A 26,502-nucleotide genomic window follows, 5' to 3' on the forward strand; every position below is an offset into this window, starting at 1 on the left:
TATATAACGTGTCGTATATGATTTGACAAATGTCATCGATACACGATTTCCGATAGTGGTTTGAGCGATGGCCGAGAGGTCGGTTTGTAGTGGCAGTCCAGACTTGTTTCCGTGAGTTTTTTCGGAACAATCCAAAGTTTGGTAGCTGTATTTATTTTGCGAGAAAATCCTGCGATATATATAAGCCACGTTCTTCCGTAATAGAGTTGTACCACTAGTACATGCCATATTTTTATCGAACTTCCGTGAGATTGAGAACCGCGCGTTTATAATAATAAAACACAAAAAAGAACAACGCTATAAATACAAGAACGAGCAAACCAACCATTGATAGAATCCGACATATTTAATTACATTTATTGTTCATAATAATATAGTATTAATTAGCATATTATGTACAGCAGATTGATTTACCGGCATAGCTCTCCCCTTGTTATCTTTTAATAATGTTCATTTATACACATTTCGAATTTTCGAATTTTTCATGTATACTTACTGTAATAATTTTTATAAATTATAAAATATTTATAGATTAATATAAGCTGCTATAATTTTCGAACATCATAGCCCTCATATTACTTAACTTTATTTTATGGTGCTATTTTCAATATTACAGAAATTATAATTACTTAGAAACTAGTTAAATTTTGATTTAGATAACTTTTGTTCATAAAATCGTCTGCTGAATAATATGTAATAAAAAGAAACTTTTGTTAGCATGTTGGGCGGATCATCCTATGTATATATTGTTTTAGTAGGTCTACCCAATATTTTCTTTTTTTTTTGGTGGGTAGGATTATGATATAGGCTTACAGATTGAGCATTTGATGAAAAACTGAATTCAAATTTCTTTTGAATAAAAATAGTACTATTTTATGAGAAACTGTTTTTTTTCTTTTACGATACTGTTGAATTTAAATATTTTTAAATTTATATTAAACCGACATGCTATTTACTTATTGGATTTTAGAATTTATAGACTATACAGGCTGATCCATCAAGTATGTTTCTACAAATATTGGACCATAATTTTAAATACTTTGGGGTTTTATTATTATTTATGGAGTCTTGTGGAGGCTCACACTTATTTTTTCAAATGAGAATCTGTTTTTTTTTATCTGAATTATTTATCAATAATAATTGTTCTTAAAATTTTAATGAATCTAGATTAAAATTTTAATGATTTTCAATTTATTATTCCAAGTATTATTGCTTTCTTGCTTACTAATTGTTGAAAAATATGGGGACAACATAGGGTGTCAAAAAAAGAATGAAGAATGAGACTAAAATTCTTAAAAATCAGATTCTCTTCCTACTTCCGGTACCGAATCTGAGAAAGACTTTTTGGAAGTTGTTTGAGGTACACCTCATCAATAAATTGCAGAATCTTAGGATTTGAATTGAATTTGATTTCTCGAAAAAATGCCTTGAGTATAGGAAAAATAGTTAAAAGGGTGTGAGATCCAATGAAAAGGAGACTGGGGCATTATTTTTGTTTAGCGAAAAATTGGCCATTAGTTTAGATTTAACTACTTTTATCATATTGATAAAAAATAAAAAAATATAATCGTGAAGATATTATAAGATAAATATTCTGCGTATTAGTAGTTGTTTAAGATAAGTTAGGGTTTACAGAGTTTATAAACTTATATACCTGTATGTATAATTAAAAAAAATTGGTTATACATTTTTTTATAATTAAATTTATAATATGCGAATACATTACAGCTAAAGCTTATCTGTGTAAATTGTCTAGAATATCTCGTGATAATGATATCTCATATTTATCGCCGTACAGTAATAATAATATTAGGAATAACATATTTATCTAAACGAGCGAGACGTTTGTCGCACGATCGTTAATCAATAAAGTATAAACATTACAATATATTATATTATATAGTTTATGCACTACAATATTATACAAGCTAATATAACATATTTTACGAAGTTTGCGAATAAAAATATAATATCGTAAAATCGTACAAGCACACATCATTATCTCAATATTATACGTCATATATTATATTCCGCATACACAGTCGTCTACAACCGATAGCGGATTATCACATATTATATTATTATATACGTCATATGTTCTGTCTTGTATGTACCAACGAATATCTCATCCAAATGGCCTAACATTAAATTACAGTTAGTTTTAATAGTTAAATGGTACCAAAGTAAACACTTTGGTAAATATTTCACAGTTAATTCGAATTCATGAAATATCTTTCATCACGGGTGTCGGCCGTTGTAATGTGTTTAAGATCTAAGAAATCGAAAAAATCTAATTATTTTAAAATTTCAAACTCGACCCCAATTCTTTGTTTAAGTAACCAGGATTACTATCGACCTATTTAAAACATAATAACTTATTTAAATTTTGTGATAAAAATAATGGCGGTTAATTAAAAAATCAGCTGGTGATTCACATGCGCACCGAAAGAATAATAAACGTGAACAAAATAAAAATATATAGAGATTGGCAAATTATCCGATTCAATGATTTATATTTTATGTTAAGAAAAAGTAAAACATTTAATTTGTTATACACGAGGTGCTAACCATATTTACCTTCATGTATTCTAATGCAACAACCCCTATCCACTAAACTTTAAGCTTTGCATTACTATTTTAAATAACACTTAACGGAAGTTACATTAATCGACTTTTAATGCAATAAACAATAAATATTTCCATAAATTGGCCATCGCAGATTCTTAAGAAACACGAAGTACATAGTTTTTAGTTATTATTAAAAAAATATTAAATTATAGAAATAAAATTGTGGTTCTTTTTTTTTTATATAATACAGAAATCAAGGTCCAAGGAGCGCCTTTTCAGAATAATTCATATAATACAAGATAATTAACTAATTACTAAAGATTTATATGTAACCATAATCAGGATAAAATAAGTATCCTTTCACTACGATATAAACTTCATTAATACTCTAATTTCATAATGCAAAAAGATGACAATATATGTTTTCCAATTAAATATGATTTAGGAGATAATATCAAGAGTAATTAATAATAAAATATTTATGAGTTATGAATATTATAACATCATATTATTAGTACTAGAAATCGTCGTTAGACCATACCAGAATAGGTTTTTACGGTTATATTTATCAAAAAATACGTCATATGATAACTCACGAGTGGAGGATTCCTATAATATAGTATTATTACGTAGACAATATTGTTGTTATATTATATAATAATATACATTGTAATATATTTTATAAAAACTACACATATTATATTATGTATGTCGAAAGCGATGAAAAAAAAAATAATTACGATGAAAATGTACTTTATGATATAATATTTTACTACTTTAGTAACGTTTTGTAATAATAACCTTTATATTTTTAGACTTTGTTTATTATGTATTAAAAGATATGATACCTTATAAATCGAGATTATTGATATGTCGTCTTGTTAGAACTTTTATTCTTGAAAGTTCGAGGAACGTCTCGTAAAACGATGATTTCGAATTTTTCTAAGTTTGTTGTTAGTCTATAAATATAATACGCAGTACACCTTTACGGCGTAAGTCCTTCACGATCAGTTTTCCACGAATTGCGTCGGTATAGAATAAAACACAGGGCCCGGCCGATCCGATCGCTGAAACAATGTTTGTCACACAACACGTGACGTTGCTTACACAGTAGTCGCCGCCGCTTATGGGACTCACGGTTAATGGACTCAATCGCCTATTAGAGTTAATAGACTGGTTTTTCGATTTAATCGTACGTATATTTACGCGTAGAAAAAAAAAATCGACAGTTGAATTCACTGAATTAGAACATTGATCAATGGACTAATGCGACAAAACGTATTAATTAAGGGCTTATTTCTACAATGTTTAGTCGGTTTTCTATCATCTTATCGCATATATTTTGACGATTAATACTAGTTTCTCGACTTACTATAACGGAAAATATTAAAAATATTTTTTTTACATTATTTTACGTAATTATTCATTATTTATGAAACAATTGTTTTGGAAAAAAACATTTTCTAAATTTGTCGTTATCAAATTTCAGGTTTTTGTTCTTCGTGAATGACAACATTTATTTGAAATACAGATATAAGTATAAAATAATTAATATTTATTAGTACATACATAAATTTAATTTCTTTATTATAACGCATATTTATATTTTTTTTATTCTTTGATTTCGCATTATTCGACCAGTGGACTCGAATACTTTGGCTGAATGGTACCAAAGTGAGTCCAATAAGCGGTAACAACTGTATATATAAATAATATGTAACAATATTACTACGTATGATGTGATAAACGATTTTAATTTTTGTCCCTCTGGTAGCTCTTCATCTGAAAAATGTGATTACTGTCGCTCACCAGTGAAATACGATGTATAATATTTAAATTACAATTTTTCGTTTTAAGTTCCGTCAAAATTTAATTTTCAAACGCACATAACAAATTGTTACGGCTTTAGCGGATTCGTATGCTAATTTTTATTGGAAATTTTGTGTATAATTTTTGAGTCTTAGGTACTTAAATTGAAAGTAATATTTTTAATTTTAATTTTAACTACAAAATCATATGTAAATTTTCAAACTAATAATAATAAAAAAGTAATAAATAGTGCCGATTTAAGTATTTGATGAAAATGTAATGTATGTTAATTTTTCATAATTTTTTAGAATTGTATTGGATTTTTTTTTATTTTAGTGCCAAAGTATAAGGCAAATCAAAAATGCTACTAGAAATTATTTTTGACTTTGATGGATGATTTGAACAAATATTTTACTTCAAAACGTAAAGAATAAAGATAGACGTAAAACACGTCGTTGTAAATCCATACATCAATCGGTCTGCTTATACTCGTAATCAAAAATGTTCATATTTTTATCATATTTATTTTTTAAAATGTGTAAGACCATAAAAAATTTTATTATTTGTGTTAAACACATGTCTATGAGTTTCAACATCGAAGCTAAAAAATATGAACACTATCCTTCGTGCAATGGTAGTGCACATTGGCTTAACCACAAATTACGTCCACGACATCTTTAAAATTACACTACTGCACGGCAATTGATTTTACCTCTAAAATATCGATAAGAAATAATAGTTATTGACGAACACAACGCGCTCTGTATACATCGGCGTACGTAATATTATGTTATTTATTTAGAATATATGCTTAAACTACTACGGTTGTTTGAGCAACGCATTGCAATGTTTTTCATTCCAACCCGCAAAAGCAATTGGAGATTGGGATTTTGAAATTTATATTCGAACAGAGTTTACTTTGCAGTCGCAAACCGTAATGCGCGTGTATATTATACGTGCGCGCGTGTGTATATATACATATATACGTATGCACATTTTTTTTTTATGGCGGAAACACTCGACGAAATCATTGTACGCGAACTGTTCAAGCGCAAAAGCCTTGGCTGTCTTATTTTTTATACGTCTCCTGCGCTACAACGGGTATCGCGCGATTTACATTTGGCCGTAATAAAACATCCCCAAATCACTCGTTTTGGTTCCCCGTCTCTCACGCTCGTACAATATAAGTTTCGATTAATTTTTTTTAGTCACGTGCACGATTTTTTACACGTTCCCACACTACCGATTTACCTTTTTATACATTAAAGCACGTAACCGTGCGGCAGTTAGGCTGTACAACTATATAATAATCCGTAAACTATAATATATGCTATATTAAATACATAGTTGGAGGGTAACCCGAGTGTTTCGTCAAGCCTGCTTACTTCGTGTTGTTCTTTAATATCATAATAGATTTATTCACATTCAGATTTTTGGAATTTTGAAGCACACTTACGAGACTAATACGAACCACTCGTTATAAAGGTAAATCAATGTAAAATAAGTATTTTCTCATGACTTTCGTTGACGACATAATATAACTGAATGTGCGTCACTGTCAGTCGTATTCCATTCCACATACTCCATTTGTGCTCATTAGTCATTACTCATTATCTACGTATAATATTAAATATTATAACTAATCTATTTTTGTGTAAATTCAATACAAGTATAGTGTTAATCAAAAAAAATTTGTACAATTTAACATTCTTCAAAAATACAATTCTTAGAGATTTCTATAAAACACATCTGTTTCTGCGCCGAAGACGAATGTAAAATTCACAAACCGATATAACCGACAATGGAACACAACGAGATCATATTTTCAAATACTTAGATGTATTTTTTACTGTATACCATTAAAAGTGTGTCCTATGGCATTCTAAACTACGGTTTATTCAAATGAGAACCACTCTTTTTTTCATGTGACTTTGTGAATTGTTATTTATATATATATATATAAATATTGATGCATTCAAATCGAAATACGAACAAGTAGTTTTTTAGTTATCAAACTTTTTACACTAAGGGTAATTGTTCTCGATAACGCTCCATTTTAGAATATGCATCTTTATTGTGGGGATTCGTATACCATTAGCTATAATTGTATTTTTAAGTATGTACAGAATAAATTCTTGTAATCTACTGAGTACGATTATATATTAAAAAATAGATCACTTTATCGACTTTGGATTTTCTTAGCAAATTCATTTCGGTTAAAATAAATACTCTCCATTAATTATCTCCTTTGTTGCATTAATTCTAAAGTTTCTTATTTTTATTCATGTAACTAATAAAATTTCTTTTTTGTTATAATAGGCACCACAGATGATGCTGTTAATTATTAATCACCCCTTTGATGTAGATTGCTAGTGTAGGACCATCTTTATCTCTCTCTCTCTCTCTCTCTCTCTCTCTCTTAGCACTATACTATTATTTTGTTGTTTTAAACTTTACATTATTGTTTTTATAAATATTTTTTAATTATTTTTATCTGTCATTGATATTTGTAATTATAACTATTGAGTTAGTTTGTATTGTTTATAAACAAATAATAGTTTTTCATAAAATATAATGGATGTAATATTTATTCTACCATCTATGATTTATTATATCTGGATAATTTATACAGATCATGAATATTAACAAGCAGGTATAGGTATAATGGTCAAATGATTGTTACCTACAAATTATCTTCTAATCATATAATTATTTCATACCGTTTAATAACTAGGCCATTTTTTTGGATTTATAAATATTTTCATAAAACACATTTGCTTAACAGCGCGTTGTAAAAAGGGTGGATTTTAAAGAAAGAAATTTGTATTGCCAAAGGACACTTTAAATGGTATTTAAAATGTAAGTATTAGAAAATGTAGTATTTATGGTATTGAATTATGTTTGAAAATTTTAAAACCAAGAACTTAAATAAATTCATAATGAATGGCCAAAAAAAAGGTGGTAAGTCAGTATGCATATATTGTGTAAGTGTGTATGGATAAGCTGTTGTGTTTGTGTGTGTAATGTGTATACTGTGCAGGTCGTAACCATAATGAATACAAACGATCACCGAAATACGCGTGTTCGAGTCATTACGACAGAGACGAACGACGATTTCGTGAACAATTCATTTTGGCGTAACCACCACCACCAACGCCGCCGACGACCACTGTAATAAGCCTATTAGGCTTGTCCGCACACAAAAGACCACCAGAAATATGTCTGCCTAGTGCAGTAGAAAGATAGTTTATACAAGATAATAAAGAAACGTTTTATTCTTGAACCTTTACAATGGAAACAGTTTTCGTGAATTGTCAAACACGAGAGGACGACGTCGTGAATGATATTTGTGTTTTTGTATTTTCGTAAAAACGATTTTTGTCTACTTTCTTATTCAATCCGGTGAAGACATTTTTTTTTATTATATATAATAAATATATATATATATTATTCTGAATATGAAATTACGTGCAACACTATTTTGCCTTGAAATTTATATTTATATAAAAGTCCACGATCCGAACAATCGCTTTTCGCGTCATTAAACGCGATACGGTCATCTGAATGCAGCGAATGTGCGGCTCGACGCGGCGTCATGTTTAAAAATTCATTACCGTAAAACTTTGTACCTTTTTATTATACATTTAACAGCTCTGCACACTGCTGCTGCGGGAAAGAGCATTATTTGTCGTCGTAAACATAACATCATTAATAAATTCTGATCGATCCACACTATTTGGTCGCGTCTAATCATCTGACGGTATCATATTGTTATTATTTGGATATAAAATAATGCACGACAGTGTGTTACTGTCTACTAACTGCAGTAACAGAATTAATAATATTATAATTATTATATTATTATTAGTATTATAGATTGCTACTTTCATCGTTCGTAAGACGGCTTGCCGTGTAGGCAATATAGATACACGTATGCGTGCAATGTCTATACGTTTTTTTTTATATCGACGTCAGCTGGTAGGTATATATTAAGTCGTTGGAGATAGTAGTCGGGACGCGCGGTTGGTTTACTAACACATCGAGAAATTTCCAAGCATATTGACTAGATACTTTCAAAAATTATCAAACGATATTATTATATATTCATACCACCACGCATCGGTTTTTAATAATTTTGAAATGGTAAGAAAAAGAGAAATGTAAGTTTACAATGTTAAAGAGCGACTCTGTTATTCCGCAATAATGTTCACAATATGTATTTAAAATTATTTGATGTTTAATCCATATCCAACACAATTTAGTTATGAAGAAAATTTGTTTGGACTTTTTAAAAAGTTGAAATATTAAAAAATATTTTTGGAACAACACGCCGATATAATATCGTTAATAACGATTCTTGACAATACACTAATCCTTCAATATATATATTTTTCATTGTTTACAAACAATATAAACTTGTTTCGTTGTTATTTGTTAATGTCAGCCACCAAGCCATCAGAATCATACCGCACTCCCAGCAAATGAACCGCGGTTTGTAAGTTGTTTTTTCACTGTGACAATATATCACTATATTCATAATAATATCATATTTTATCTTATATATAATTTATGAACTATAGAAATAACCAGTCGTGTGCTCAAACATAACGAAAAAGTTGACACTTGCTTGGGTTATTGAAAAAAAATTGGGAGGTAGGTGAAATGTTTATGAACTCATGATATACTCGTATATCTTTTAGTTTGACAAAATGTATATTCTATAGTTTTATGTGATATATACAGAATACGGTAGACAAATGTAAATGAATGTATTTTTTAAACGTATAAAATACAAATTTTTCTAAACCCAAAATTAAAATGTGCGATTATATTATAAGTTCCAAGCGATCCAACGTGTATCACCTTAAAATGTTTCAACGGCAGGTTAATATTTTTCATTTTGTATTTTTACGAATAAATCGCGTATATTAGGAATATAATTTTTCATGTTATTTTTAAGATGAAAGGTCCTTTGCGGAACACGCGAAGTATATTTTTAGATGCACCCACTTGCTAATTTTTTGTTATCCTGTCTCAAAGATGTGCTTTAATTTTTTTCTCTATCGTTAAATTGTGTGCTTACCACTGGTAACAGTCTTCGTTGTTGTCGTCATCGCCAACACCGTCGTCGTACGCGTATTCTTCTTGTTTTGCTGCCGTTGTTGGCAAGTCCGGACGATCGCCCAGTTGCCTGAGAATGTGCGCAGCCACGTGATCGTGTGTTGGTGAGTTGGCCAGTTGATATTCGGCGCATTCACACAGGACATGTTTGGCCTCGGACGTCAAACGGTACACCGGTCTTCCTCCGTGGCCACCTATACGATAGACACAAATAGTATGAGGACTTGTCATGTTAATGTATTATAAATTATATTTTATTATATACAGGTATTGCTAGTATTATATCATAATAAATTACACCATTTCTGAGGTTAATGTACATGTATGTATAAATTAGCAATTCCGTAGAAAATTATATCATTAAAATATCAAAATGTGTAGTCTCTGTCTTACACGTGTATTACATACAAAAAACGTATATTTGGCAATTCTTATTTAATTTAATTTGTTTCAATTTTTGAGAGAATTTATGTATCAAAAAAAATCTACAGATTTAATTTTTAAGTGAATTATGCTTAGTAGTGTATAAAATATTACAATTTAAAAATACATTTAGCCATAAATACAAAATTTAAAAAATCGATGAAAACAACTAAAACAAACCCCCAAGAAATGTTGTTACCTATTTCATAATGGGAAAACTAATTTATATATAAAAATTTATTTTTAATTAATCAAGAACTAATAAACGTTTATTTGCTGTGTTACGTATTTGTGAGATGGAAACAACAATAATTGTATAATATGATACGTCCTTTAATTTCAAAGCTGTTTAATTAAATGTCTTATATAGGTATACAGTACTTTATTATTCATTACAGATTTATGTGTTAATGTTAATATTGTAACACTAGTAATATTAAGTAAATTAAATATATTACATTTTTATTTATTTATTTGATATTTGTAGGCATTTTATATGAATAAACTACGTACAGCTAATTTGTTTTTATTTTTAAAATTCATTGCCTAATTATTAGAGCGCGGATTTTTATGCACTTAAAACTATCGAAATATGCCATATAATATGCAGTAAAAATCATGAAAATATGCAAAAAATATGCAGACAAAACCATGAAAATATGTAAGAATTTTTTATTTATTTAAAATGTACAATTAAACTTATAATAATTAATTACTTAAATACTTAATAAAAAAAAATTTAGGGAATTTTCTGAACTTAATTTATTTTTAAAATTGTATTTATTATTAAGATGAATAATCATATGCATTTCAAGTTTTTCTTCTGTGGAGCAGTGTCGTTTATCGGTTAACATATTTTTAAAGACTGAGAACAAACGTTTGACATCAACCGAAGTTATTGAGGCATATTTGAAGCAACTTAGTATTGTCAGATCTTGATAAAGATCTTTGAGCTGAACGTTTTCGAAATTTAGTTTTAATTTTTCTACTTGAAAAAATATTATTTAATACATTTTTTTAAATTTTCGCTTCAATATGCAATAAATTTTGAATTTCGCCAAAATATGCAAAAATATGCAATAACCTTTAAATATGCAGAAATATGCAAAAACAATTTTACCATTAGCTTCAAATTATGATGACTCATGGAGGACAAAAACCAAAAATATTAAAAGGAAAAAAATATGCAATTGCATAGAAATCCGCGCTCTACTAATTATGCATGGTATATTTTTTTAAATATCATACAGTTACTGTATTAAGAAATTTCTAGAGATAAATTTGGTACTTAAAATTGAACTCGTATCACATTTACTGCCCCTAACATTTTTTTTCACGACTTAAAGGCCTAAATTCATGATACAGCGTTAGAAATATCAAGTTTTGATTTTTAAATTTTTGAACTCAAAACATACAGTACAATTTATGTGAATAACATATTCATTCAACAAAATATCCATACATGGTTCCCTGTGGTTGACTTCATCAATTACTTTTTCTAGTAATTATTTTTATAATATTAGTGATATTTTTCTATTTTGGCATGATCTACTAAAATCGAGCTACGACTTAATGTGAACATCATTAATACCTCCCTCGGGACCGTTTTAAGACGATCGATATATGGTTTTTGGTCAACATAAGTTGGGTTGAACTTGGCAGCGGTGGTATATACAGAGGAAAACAAAATCACATCGATTGGCGTAAAACGTAAACACATTTTAATACGATCCCGCTAATAGAACATTACAACAATAATAATAACAATAAATGTTATCAAAATGGAATTTGCATTTCCTTAAAAGTTGTTTTTAACCAATCATGCTAATTCACGATGATAATGAACTTTAATTAGATGTACATTTGAAAATATTGTGGCCATAAATTTTAGAAAAGGAACATATACATTTTAATTTTTATAAAACCGTTGTTAACATAATGCACTTGAATTCATTAGAATATTCTATCTAAATTATATATTATATGTATATATACACTATTATTATTGTATACTGTACCGTAAATTATTACTTTCGAGTTTCAACGGTTAAAATGTGTTAAATAATGTAAAATAGTATCTGGGAAAATCGAATAATTCTGTAGTTGGAAATTGTATTTTTATTCATTTTTGCAGCATACCTTTAACTAAATTATGTTCGGTTGATTACATTCTTATATTCAATTATATTAAACGAATTAAATATTTTCACGTTATTTATACGCATAAATGTTTATAAGCAGGTTTTATATAATATAACAAGATCTAAAAAACGGCTAGGTAGAATTATTTCGAATTTTTTTTTTATATACATAATATATGGAGTAGGATTATAGTTATTTGCATCCGTATATCCGACTAAAAGTGAGGTTTCTGAGTCTCTGCGTTTTGTTATCGTGATTACTGTTCAGTTTCGTGTCATGAGTGGTTATATATAATATATATTGCTCACCCATCTTTACTACGGACAATTGTATCGTTTCTCGATACCTCAATAATTCTGGCTGTCTTATCTAAATGTATTACTATTTGGACATCCACACTGTCTCCTAAAAATCCCTGAAATTACTTCCATTTTATCGTAGTATACCTAGCAAAGCCAATAATACGTCATGTAGGTATGGATGTCTTTGTCTATATACTCACATCAGTAGTGATGGGTTGACGACTGGACAAGATTCCCACAAATGGACTCTTCTAAATCTCATTGAAAATAAAAATGTCAATAAAATAAAATACTGACTATATTATTATATAATATATTACTTTTTATTAAATTACTCTTGCAAGATTGAGAAATCAGGGAGAGCAGACATTTACGAATGGATAAAATATACTACAATAATAATAAATTCGTTTTAGATGTGTAAATTGAATTGGTTCAACAAAAGAAAACAATTTATTGAATTTTATACTATCTAAAAGATGTAAAAACACCAGACAATTTCTAATGTTTATAAATAGCACAATAATGGTTTACATATTTTTTAAATGATTTATAAAAATTTAAATTCTAAATTTATTTATGTTTAATTTAAAAAAATATAAGTATTTTATAATATTATGTCAAAATTTAATTTAGCGATAAAATGAATGTTTTACCTATTTTATATTTTTATTTTAAAAAGTATTGAAAAGTTAAAAATTGAAGTATCTTACTGTTCAAAAAAGTGATATTAGACATACAAATTATAGTAAAACCGATACATCATCCCGCTTAATGTCTAAAAAACTATATAAGTATATTTATTATTATTTTTAAATGATTATATTTATTTTAGCTACAACGAATTGAATGGGTATTTATGTATATGATAAAAAATCACGGGTATAAACCTGATTATGTTTTTTTTTCGTAAAATACGGTTCAATATCTTATAAATATACAACAAATAAAAATATTTAAAATTTTTATTAGGTAGGACATATATTATTTTATTTTATCATAGAATGAAAGTATATTTATAAAATTGTTAAGATATAATAAGTATACACATAGTTACAATTAAAAAAGTATAATTTAATGTGCTAAATATGTGTGTTAACAATCGAACCAGCGCTATACATAAATAACATGTTTATTGAAGCTATATACTTGTGTATATACTATATCATTTATATACACATTAAAAACCGAACGTTATTTTAAAAACATCTCGTTTTAGAGTCGAAAAATAAAATTTTACTTCATTCATTTTGGTTGGAAATGTGATATCTATACATGATAGGTATGCTATTACTCGAACGAAAATAAAGGACTGATTGACATGCTGCCATATTTTTCAAGTGAAAAATTTTACAGCCATCGGGTACAATAATTCTATAAGTATAATATACGCATGTATGATGTTATTATTATTACAAGCTGTGCTATGTGTAATGTTATTTAGGTACACTGTGCGTTTCGTCATAAACAATTGTTCGGCACTAAAACTACCTCCTTAGAATAAATTCTCGTTCACAGTACACCTGCAAGGCGTTGTTAAATAAGTGTTCATATTACTCTTCATTTTCATTAACGCAGTAATTTAGCGAGAGTGTTGAAAACTATTCTTATTCTCGGCCAAAGTAAAACAAAGCGTCGCAAAGTTTATGTGAACTTTAGTACTTTTATCTTATTTTTTTTTGTACTCTAAGCACAATGACGACTGAGAAAATTATGAAATACGCACAGAAACGCGGATACGAATGTTTAAAACATAATAAATGATATTAGTGTATGTATATAAGATCATATTATTATTGTAATATAACGATTTTATATTTATAATACCTATAGGAAGTAATATCGATGTTACGCGATCGACCGACAAAATATTATCGCGTGTATTCTTATTGGACCCGTTTTCTATTATGATTTATGAAACAATTAATGTAAATAATCGCGATAGATATTGATTCCACGCCCACAGTAAAATGCATTAATTAGTCGCGGCTAGACAGAAACCTTTCCGGTACGGTTTTCAAGTCGTCAAATGGAATACGTTAATAATGTATATGTATACTGTATTATACGACTGCATAATTTTGGGATGTGTCTTGGGAAACGAATGATGAATAAAAAAAAAAAAACAAAAAAAAAAAATGTATGCTTTATATCGTTGTGTGCAATAAGTGAAACGTGTACTTTTTATTTAGAAATCCTGTGTATCATAATAAATATGCGCGTCTATATAAAAAAAAAAAAAAATTAAAAACAACTTTATTTCGGTGGGTTTTACTAAATTTATTGTGGCTATGTGGATCGAAATCAAATTATCGAAACTTCTTCGTTTCAAATGCTGCAACGCGTATATTATAAACACGCGCCCTCCGAAAGAAATATTAATGTAAATTATTAGTTTAACACGATACATACAGTATTCTTAATGTTTTATTATTATTTAATTGTATACGTTTCGATAGGTAATCATATCGCACTGCGTTAAACGATACAATAAAAACGAATTTTTTTAGTGATAAGATAATTTCAAATCTGATTTTTGGAATTTTTAAATATTAGTATAGACCTTTAATTATAAATTCTTAATTTTTTTTTCTATTACTTAATACTTAATAGTACCATGTGGAGGTGAAAACATTCTGTCTTTTAAATAACAGCTTACTGTAAATTATTAAGCTGAATAATTGCTCAATGTTTACTCAACGAGTAAAAATTAAAATTCGAACAAATTATTTTACTTTGTGTACTAAAAATAATTGTTCAATTATAATGACTGATGAGTATGGAAGTTAGGGGACTATGGTACAATTTTAACGAATAAATTCTCAGCTATTACAATTCTTATACTAAGAATAATAGTTCTAAAAAATTTCTAAGTTATTAAAAAAAATTAGGATAATTTATATTAATACATGACACTGAAACTATAAATATAGTACAAATAAACTGACTCATCGTAAAGTTATATATTTCTCACTATAATACAACCTGTCATAAAAGCTAAATTAAGTTTTCAATATTTGGTGGGATTGGATTTTTAGAATGACTATATTTTTCAAAAATAGCTAATATACCTTTTTTTTTTTTTTCTAAACACTTTGATCATAAAACGAAATCATTTTTATGAAACCATTTCATTGCAATATAATTTTTAACTATTCAATAAGTGCATGTGATCTATGATGGGCCAGCAGTATAGCTAAATTATATAAAAGTAACGTGATTGTATTTTAAACATATATATTTATATATTACACATGCATTAAAGGGAAAAACTAATAGAAAATACGTATTATTAATCTGGATTCATGAGAAATAACCTATTATACAGCGACTTAAGATGAGAATTTAATTAAATAACAATTCGACAGTAATTAATGTAAAAATAAACCTAGAGTATAATACCTGGTTTTACTTATAATAATATTTTTAATGTATTTTTGAGTCTATCTATCAAATTGATGTAATGACGGAATTCAAAACGTAAAAATAGTTTTAATAAGTACAATGATAATATTGAGTTAATAATTGGATTATTCCTAACCAAACCTAAAAAATATAGTCTCTAAATATGTAAGATTACTTTTTTATTTTGTTATAAAAAAACTAACCTATTTATGTACTTAAAAAAAATCTATGACCATGAAAAATAAATTAAGAAAAATTAAGTCTTCTAATTCAAGTTTACTATTTCTAGGTATACCCAAATTATTATAAATATAGGTTCAGTCATTTCAACTTAACGTAAAAACATCTCAAGACTCGTCAAAAACAACGACTTTGTGCACCCTTCCCGTTTCGAATAAAACTTATCATAGAATGCTACAAGGCCTGACGGTCAGAGACGAGCTAAATCTTCTTCTCATGATGAATGTACACTTTGAACATCAGACTAGGAAACCACCACTCAACTCATTAACTTTATTAATTTATTGTAATTGTACGATAATATTTAAACTATAACTGTATAGTACACTATAGTGTATATAATCCGTACCAAGTTTAAAATATTTCTTTTATTTAAATGACGTAATTTTACTTTTAGTCGGTCCTATGAAACACTATAAATCCTTATTATTTTTAAAATATCAGTTATAATTGATTCGTATACTGTTTTGAATTATCGGCATTTGTTACTTTAACATCAACCAATGCGATGGAACTACTGGTTTACAATAAAAAAATTATTTTTTATATACCTATCTATTAATAAACCATTGATCTAAATTAATAAACAAAACTTGTAACTTGTATTTTGTTTTTTATAAATAAGAAATTATTAATACGCAATTTCGAGGTATTTTCGTGTGTGCTAATTGGTGTAATTTAACCTATAACACTATCACAATTAGTTATACACTATTAATTTAATTTTAGACAAACATTAATTATACATAGCTAATAAGATAATATACATTATATAATATATGTTATACAATCCCAGTATTGTGTTTTCGTTGTCACCGCCAATTAAACTCACCATGCTGGCGTTTTCTCGGCAAATATATAATAATATATCTACAATGCACAGTTTGTACTTTGTATAATAACTATCGCGAATACCATTGTCGAGCATTTTTGGAAAAAAGTAGACAGACATTGCAAAAACATGCTATAAATAACGCCGTTTACAGCTAACCGACGTAATTATTCACCGTACGGTACACGTGGGAGATGGGTCTGTAATTTGATAATATCGCACCACTATACTCGTATTTGAATAAATTACTATAATAATAAATATATACCGTCTATGTCTTAACTTAACTGTGCGTTTGAAACTATGATTTCGTTTTTCATTTCACTTCTGTAAATATATATATTATACTAAGAAAATAATTGAAAAACAAATACTAGTGGTGAGAAGAGGAGGAAAGAAAGAAGGAAACATACCGCACGCGATTCGTTTACACGAAACATGCATTTTATATAGTACTTAGGATATGATGGAAAGTGCATTTATTTTAAATGCTCTAAATCTAGAATAATGCGTTCCACGTACATAGTTTGGTTCATGTTACAGATAATTTAAAAGTGAAACATTTATTTTATATGTTTTTATAGTTATAATAGCATTTTTTTTTTCAGTTTCAGGTAATTATTTTATTAATTTTTATCATATATTTATTCTTTTTTGAGTTTTTAAGTTAAGGTAATCAAAAATATTATCTCAATATATATATACTTTTCATTTGATGCAATACTTAAAATATAACACATATAAAATAGTTGATATTCATAATATAAACATAATTTTTGTTTTATATTTTGTAAAAGTTGAGAATAAATAATAAAACTTTAAGAATCAAAATAATGTTGTTCACCAATAAAAATCTATTGTTGATGAGTAGTTATTTTAAATTATTTCGATAGAATTGTCAAACTTCTTTAATTATTAAAATATGTATTAAATTGCTTTTTATAGTGATATAATAATGAGAAGTCGAAAAATGTTTTTTAATTATATTATAGCCTGCAATAGTAATTTTATTGTTTTCAGTACCCTAATTATTATTATAATATTAAATACCTATATTATACGGACCTATTTGCTGTTTTCGTGATCTCGGTGACAATTCTGTCCTTTGGTGGTGACCTGTGTTGTACTGTTGTGGAGGTGGTGGAGTGTGTTGTACTGACCCTGCACCTACTGCCGATGAAGATTTTTTCGATGACTTCTCTCGCCGATTTCCTGCAAAACAATCGTAATTGGTAAATGATTACTATACACTATTTAATTATATTATAAATTTATTTATAATTAACGATTATTACCGCAACATATATAACAATAGTAGCATAATATATTGTATATCCGTGATCCATTTAACGTGAGATACTCATTTATTAAAATAATATAAAGCAGACAATATTTTTATAAAAGAATACATAGTTTTTACTAAAGTTTTTGGGGTTTTTAATAAAAACGTACATTTTTTATAGGTACCTTATTCTAAAGCAGAATATTTTTTGTAGTACTTCAATATACAAAAATTGAATTTTGGAGGAATAGGTTATGATTTATAAGTACTTAAATTTTCGTCAAGCGGGGTGTAGTGGTATTGGGGTACTCCGCAAAATGTTGGTCCACCCTCTTATTTGAACTTTAAATAAAATACTTATAACAGTTATAACTAATATACTGCTTGTACGAAATTTGATTTTGATAAGTTGAAATTCTCCAAATAATATTTTGCTTCGAAATATGAAATTAAAAATGTATGTAGTCTTTAAAAAGAGTAAAAAACCTAAAAGAAGACAATAATATAAAATAGTAAAACATTCTATTTTTTCCAAAAGTTTTGTTTTATAAGTTTATAAAGACTTAAAATGAAACAAATATTAAAAAAACGTAAGTTTTTTCTGATTTTCTGAAATAATGAGTGTCATCTTACGTTAAATTGAAATTTAATTCTTAATATAGAATATATTATAAAGCGATTATTAAAAATTATCATCTAAAAGATAAAACAAATTAATATAAAATGAAATACATTAATAAAAATATAATTACTGTTTGAAATCGTTTAAAATTGAATGATAAAATTGTTTTAGCTTTAATGTATCTGTCGTACTGTACGCGGCTATTTGGAAAAATGTGATATATTGGTCATACAATACACACAGAAACAGTTCACTCTGCGTAGACCTCATATTTGGTTTTACTTCAAAAAATAATATATAATGTATAGGTATAATATAAATACACACGCATAATAGAATTTCGTTGAGATTTTATTTTATTCTGATCACACCACTTATAAATATATACATATAACAATAGTATTATGTATGCTTCATGCCCATAATCAAATAAATATACAACACGTATAATATGAAAATTGTTTGATTGTAATTTTCTACTGCTGTAGTATGCTCGATTCAGACTTCTTGTAACAGCATTTTGTATTTGTATTCGAGTTTTCAGTAAATCTACAATGATTATGTTTTCATACTTCAATTCGATATTTTTATGTGTACGTATCGAGTCATTTAGGCTTTGTAACGCACTTAAAAACAGCGTTAAATTTAGTATTAAAAAAAATTATAGCTTTTAATTAAAAATACATACTATTTATTTTAATATCAACAGAGTTCATTAATTAATAACTTTCAATAAATTATCTATTTCCTTTCGTGATTAGACTAGTTTTTCGTTCGACTAGTGAATAATAAATAATAATAATAATAAGTTGAGTTTGTAATTGTACTAAATATAATTTATTAATGTTGTTTTAATTATAAAGAATTGTGAATATTATAAAAAGAGATTCATAAAACGTCTAATTTAAAAATGTCATAATAATTGTATTAATAGTTATTAAAATTTAAAACTTATGATTTATTTATTAAATCTTATTATGTAAAATTAATTTTCAACGCTTGAGAGGTTCAGATATAAACTTTTAATATTGTAGATATCTCCGTTGAAGTTGCCAATATCATATTCACTAGTAGTTTTATGTATTTTTTTTTTTTTTTTAAATAAAACAAGGTAAAATTATATTAATATAATTTATAAGTAAGTAATTCGCTTGTTCTAAATTTTTTTAATAAGCTCTCAGTACTTAATTAAATACACATGACCATTTTAAATGTCACGGTAAAAAAAAAAAAAATATTTTTATCATTGTCATGCAAATGATCTTTTGGTTTTGTCTCTAATAACACTATTGTTTACCTTCTTTTCATCACGTTTCACATAACATACATTTTTTTTTTATCACCCAACGGCAATCCCTCTGTCATATTTCCACTGTCCATTGTTTTTTCGCGTAATCCACAAAAATGCAACTAAAAGTCAAAACATTTCGCTTTGTTTTTCTATGCACTAGGGAGAAGGTTTTTGGGGAATTAAATACAATATGTTAGTTATAAATCATTTTTTTTTTTTTTTATTAAAAAGTGTAATAAACGTTTTGTAATAAAAAATAATTTATCCTTATAATTTTATTTAAAAACGAAATTTTACACAGATACTTATATTTTTTTTTCGTTAGATATTGATAAACATTACAAACCCAGGATTAGGTAATCTATGTATGATTTATCATATAAATTAACACTGATTTAGACCAGAGATCTTCATAATTTTTAGGTAGCAAGACACTTTATTTTTAAAACATTTCATTGATTGCATTAGCAATAAAAATACGCATTAAATAATTAAAAATATATAAATAAATAAAGATATAGTAGGTTGTAGGTCGAAAATCTCCGATTTAAATAATATACTTTGGTAGTATATTACCCGAATAAAATCTTAGCATATTTATTACTCTAATTATGTGATCGAAATCGCTTTTTAAGACTAATTAAAACCAACAACTTCTATTAGTACTCATTCAAAATCTAATACAGATTTTTATTTGCATTTGTTCATAAACTTACAGTAGTGTTCATATACTTTTATATAATTATTAATTATGTTTAATATTTACCATATATTTTAAATTTTAATGTAAACAGTTAGATTTAATTTATTTTCAGTAATTTTTAATACTTCATTATTCTACATTAAGTTGCATTTCAATGATAAATGATACAAATAACACGCATACAGTATAATTATTATACTTTTTTTTATAGCGATATATTTAAATATCATCAATGGAGGTATCTTAAAAATTAACACTATTATAATTTTCGTACGTAAATTTTTTTATACATAAATATAACAATATCATAATGTCAATAGTTTTAACGTTTTAAGTTGTTTTTCTTGTATAATTTAAAAAAAGTATCACATCACTTGAGGTTCATATTATTTTAGAGATATTGTCACTGTTTATAATAGCATGTCTTATTTTCCGCTGTACTACACTTTGGTAGAATTGACAAAATATAAGATGCGTGTAGTGTAACGATTTATTGCATTGTGTATAAGTTAAAAACCAATGTTTTTGACTTAAATGCTTTCACGGAGGATACACAGCGACAAGGGACCTAACGTCAGTCTATGGTATATAAAACACCATTAATCTTGTCTTTTTATTAAGCTAAACGATTATGTACTCTAGAAAGGTGTCCCCACGCAGTGCTGGGCGTACAAAGATACACTCACTGCAACTTTCGATCTGTGATAAAAATTTTATTAAACATTCGAAAAAAATGCATCGGTATTAGATAAATGTTACGTATTATTACTGCTATTTTAAGGAATTTATTAAAACCTTTGTCCGTAGGTACTGATTGATTGTATCTATGTAGCGTGTCACAAGTCACAAAAAAAATATCTTATTTTGAGTTTAATTGGACATTGACCAAAACTACTAGGAATTTTAATTAAGACTGATTCTCTTGTGTGAAAATATATATACTTTTTTCAATACTTATATATTAAAGTCACCGGTGTCTGATTGTCTTTTATGCTTCCCTGATGAATTACTAAAGGTTTATGAAGTTTAGATAATGATGTAGAGGTTTAGAGGTTGTGAAAAAATTACATAGGTTCAAAGAAAAAAATGTTGTTTCATTTAAAATTCGTATATACGTATATTATAATAATATCTATTGACCGTTGGCAAGAACACGTGCGTAATACTATACAACATAAAATTAACATAATATCGTAATTATTTGGAGATTATGGTTCATTTCGTTTTTCCGGTATTTTCAGGCTGCGGTTGTTTATTTAATACGACTAACCTACTAAACAGTACAGACCATAGACGTACTTAGATATTAATAATACAAAATATAATATTACATCTAGTGAACTATTATACAGTTTAGATATTTAATGATATTATAATGCGCAGTACTGCAATCTATGTATATTACCGTCGTTTAGCGTACCTTCTATAATATGATATTATTATAAATTTATAATATAAAAATATTATAAAAAATAATGTATTTTTCAAGCCTGTAAAAAATATACACAAACTGCAGATAACTTATTACAATGAGTAATATCCTAGTTATTAGTTCATCGAGTCCACCGGTAATTATTATTTAAATATTTATTTTTTAAGACAAGTATAATAATAGTAAGTATTATATATAAGATATGTTCATCTAATATGTAATAATATTTTTTTCACCTTGCCGTGCGTTCATAATATCATTAAAGATTATATGAAAATAATTAAAATAATTAATAGTTTCACATAATCTATGATGTTATTGTGTAAAATCTCATTAATCGCATGTTTAATTTTACGAGTTCATTGGTACGTTATATTATCGAATAAGCCGCTTTATTTTATTTCTCGGTAATTTTCTATACCTGTTCTTGTAAACACACACATAACGTACCTATTACATAATATTATATATTTATCATTTTGATACCAAAAAAAGCCACACATCAGTTACAGTGGATATAGAAAGTGAAAACTATACGGGTTTTTAACGATTTCTATTATATAGTCACGAGTCAGAATGACCTAGGTACTGGTCTAAACGGAATAATTAAAGCGTTAACGTCATGTATCCAGATCGATTTTCGTTCTACTGCGGATTGTGTATCGCCCTTTAAGATACGGCTGTTACGTATATGTATAACGTGCCAATTTGCGAGTGCTGTTTAAATATAATTTTTCTACAATTTTGATCCGAATATATTACCATACACTCACTCCGGAAATCTCTATTAGAGACATTTGAAAACAATATAGTAGGTAAGTTATAAAAAAAATGATATCGTCAACATTTATAACGGCTAGTCGTTTATAAATATACAGTACACTGTGTGTTATAATATACCTATATACATGAATTTTCGTATGAGATTTGAGTCGAAAAAAAAAATAAATTTACGATAACTATAGCCACCCTCGCATATTCGTACCATATAATGTGCTCTGTATCCAAGGCCGTTTTGATAAAGCGGCTGACTTACGCGCGTTGTGGGTATTGTATGGAAACTTATCTGAACGTCGTTGTAACCGAAAATGCACGATGCAACGTGCTTATTGTTCGAAACAAAATGGGTTGGAAAATATTGTCTATATGCAGTTCGGACGTTATTATTCAACCACAGACCGTAAATCGCATGAACCTACGTGCGTTTTATCCAAAGTTCATCTCGTACCGAGGCATATTCTAATAAAAAGGGTTCAATTGCAAAGTTAATAAAACGCGCATAAAAAAAATAATGATATACCTATTATTATTGGTATATAGTCGAAGGTTTTGTTGTTGTCGTTCAAACGGGACGTTTAGTTTACGTTTCGCGTGGATGTCCCTCATCCGTTCTCTTATGTATTGCTTTCTGGAAATAATATTATTATAATAATATCGCATTTCCTCGGGGGTATAGAATGCGTTAATAAATTATTTTTCGATTACCCATTAGTATGTTATAGGAAAATTAGCTTGACATTGTGAATTACATATAATTATAATTACAATAATTGCATAACTTGAACGTTATTACGAATACGTATTTGATTAACGTTTGACAACATACTTTTAATTAATTATTCATATTCAATAGTTTTTAAACCTTTGTCGATGCCTGATGATAGCTTATTATTTTGAACAAACATAAAGTATACACAATGTTAAATATAATACATTAGTTGTATAAATATACGTAAACGATAAAATATAATATTATATATAAACGAGTATATAACAAACATATGAATAAATAAACAGACTACGACGGTGCACCCCTTGCGGGTAAAAATTTAACAACGTGTAAATTACAACTTAATAGTATTAGCTATAGGTGCACGATTATGGCATATTGTGCAATGATACATTTGGTATTGAACGTTGAATTTAATTTCCGATTTAACTCGATAATTTATATCAACACAATATGTATTCACGAGTATTTTGGTGTAATCCATAGACTCAATACACTGATTATATTATGGTTTATACGTATATAGTAAACGCGTATGTTCAACCATCAACGAAAAATCAATAATATAATATAGAAAGTATGCCGGACAAAAATACCAATCCAATCACATTTAAAAGAAGAACTATCTACTTATAATTAGTACACTAAAGTTTATAGTTGTTTTCGGACGGCATGATGTATAAAAGATTATCGATCTCCCTTTTACAGTAAATAATATAGTAAATCAAAACCAGAGAATCATCGAGACGCTCCTATTTTATTCCCAGATGATATAAACCAACAGACAGTTTTATAACTTCTGATTGAAATTGAAATCCATCTTAAAATTGCCGCGACTATTTTTCATTTTCATTGCTAACATTGTTTTCACTGCATAGTAAGACGGCGAGATGAAGTTTTACGGTAAGATAGCAAGTAAATATAATATAAGTATCTATATTGATTTTAAGTTATGTATTTAAAACATAATATTATATATATATATTATATTTATTACTGATAATGAAAATTGAAAAATAACTTATTTTTTATACTATATAAATAATATATATAATCTATTAATAAGGTTATATTACATTAAATAATTATTAATACAATTTTACTACCAGCAAAAAAGTAAAATGATCTGCTGAAAAATTGAACAATTTATAGTAAAATATGATAGGAGGGGGAGAGCTCGTTTGAAAAATAGAAATTTACATCTCCAAACTATACTTCTTAAGTAGTATCTTAAAAATTTGAAAATATGGTGTTTAAAACTATATTAAAAAATTCCGATAATCGAAATTTGAATAAATTTATTACTAAAAGAAAAACGGGAGTTATTGTGCTTGGCGAATCACCCATACAAAGGTATTAAATTAATAAAATAAAATTCTTTGTATGTATATTTGATAAAAATAATAAATAAACAAATAGGTATAATTAAAACTTAAAATAATAATTATAAAATAAATACATTTTTGTCAGCACAAAAATACCTACTTTAGGCTCACTGGTATTTGAATAAAAATTATTACAACTATGAAATTTACGGAATAAAAATTTATTAATTTTTAAATAAGAACAAAAATTTACCTGATTTAGCTATTTAATATTTACAAGTACGTATCGTTTGGAAAAAAATGGGAAATTGTTATACTGTTTCAATTAAAAAAATCTTTTATACATTAAAAATTGATTTACTAATTATATGCAAATAGACATTATTTTTTAAATTTTAAAGATAATGGTGTGTACTTTATCATGGACAGAAAATATACTCAACTTAAATAATTTTTTGATGAAAATACTTGTATAAATGTATAATAAGTTTAATTTGTCTCATCTGTAGCTTATCCATTTTTTATGTTTTTGAATTCTTCGTTTATGATACAACAATTAAAAATATTTAAGATGATTTGTAACAACTTTCTCGTCAAGCTAAAGCGTATAATGATCATTCGTCATTTCTACCTGTTATAAATATAATACTCAGCAATGGTAAACTATTTATTAAAATTGTTATTAATCCACTTAAACTTCATGGAATTTATTTATTATTTTATAATGACAGGTAATTAATTCATTCGAAATTTGTCCATTATACATCTATCAAAATACGTATTGTTTGATTACACGAAAATCAACTCTAAAATACACATGATACATTTATAATTATTAATATACGTTCATAAGGGCACTATGTTTTCTCATTTTCAGTATTGTACTTATGTTCAAATTGATGAATCATTTCATTAATGTATACTAGTAAAATCGATTGTTTAAAATAAAAATAATAAAAACTATTAAAAAATACTATAAGTATGAGTGAAATAAAGTATCAAAAATAAGTTATTATTCGATAAAAAAAAAGTATGATAATATGCGATATGCTAAACGGTATACCATAGATCAGTGTTTCCCAACTGGTGTTTCGCGGAACCTAAGGGTTCCGTCAGCCGGTGCCAAAGGGTTCCGTGAGATGTTTGGGAAAACATAAATTAATTAATAATATTTTTGATTTGAATTATGATTTGAACATAGAAAAGCTACAAAACTTATATGGGAGTTCCAAAAAACGTTCAAGCTCCTGCAAAAGAAGTTGGGGAAACATTGCCATAAATTATATAACACTTTAGTAGATACGCAACGCCAATACAATCATTCATCGTTCATTATTATTATTTTAATTTGGATTCGATTTACTTGTGGCGTATGACGGGAGGAGGCGATGAGCAATAAGCATCTACCTGTTTCCTGCCTTTATATGCTACTATTGAATCAAATCCAAATTAAAATAATGAGTGATAAATAATTGCATCGGATTTACATATCCAT

At 27.1% G+C, this 26,502-nt stretch overlaps 1 protein-coding gene across 1 annotated transcript in view; it reads right to left on the reverse strand.

Annotated features, from left to right (window-relative positions):
• LOC113560814 overlaps positions 1 to 26,502 on the reverse strand; it is a 129,473-nt gene that overhangs the window by 3,557 nt on the left and 99,414 nt on the right. Inside the window, exons 4-5 of the mRNA XM_026966905.1 lie at positions 17,908 to 18,054; positions 9,461 to 9,692 (exon numbers count right to left, since the gene is read on the reverse strand). Coding sequence (XP_026822706.1) covers positions 9,461 to 9,692; positions 17,908 to 18,054 — 379 coding nt within the window. The remainder of the gene's footprint in view (positions 1 to 9,460; positions 9,693 to 17,907; positions 18,055 to 26,502) is intronic.

The sequence above is a fragment of the Rhopalosiphum maidis genome, chromosome 1, assembly GCF_003676215.2.
Source record: "Rhopalosiphum maidis isolate BTI-1 chromosome 1, ASM367621v3, whole genome shotgun sequence".
Taxonomy (NCBI): Eukaryota; Metazoa; Arthropoda; class Insecta; order Hemiptera; family Aphididae; genus Rhopalosiphum; species Rhopalosiphum maidis.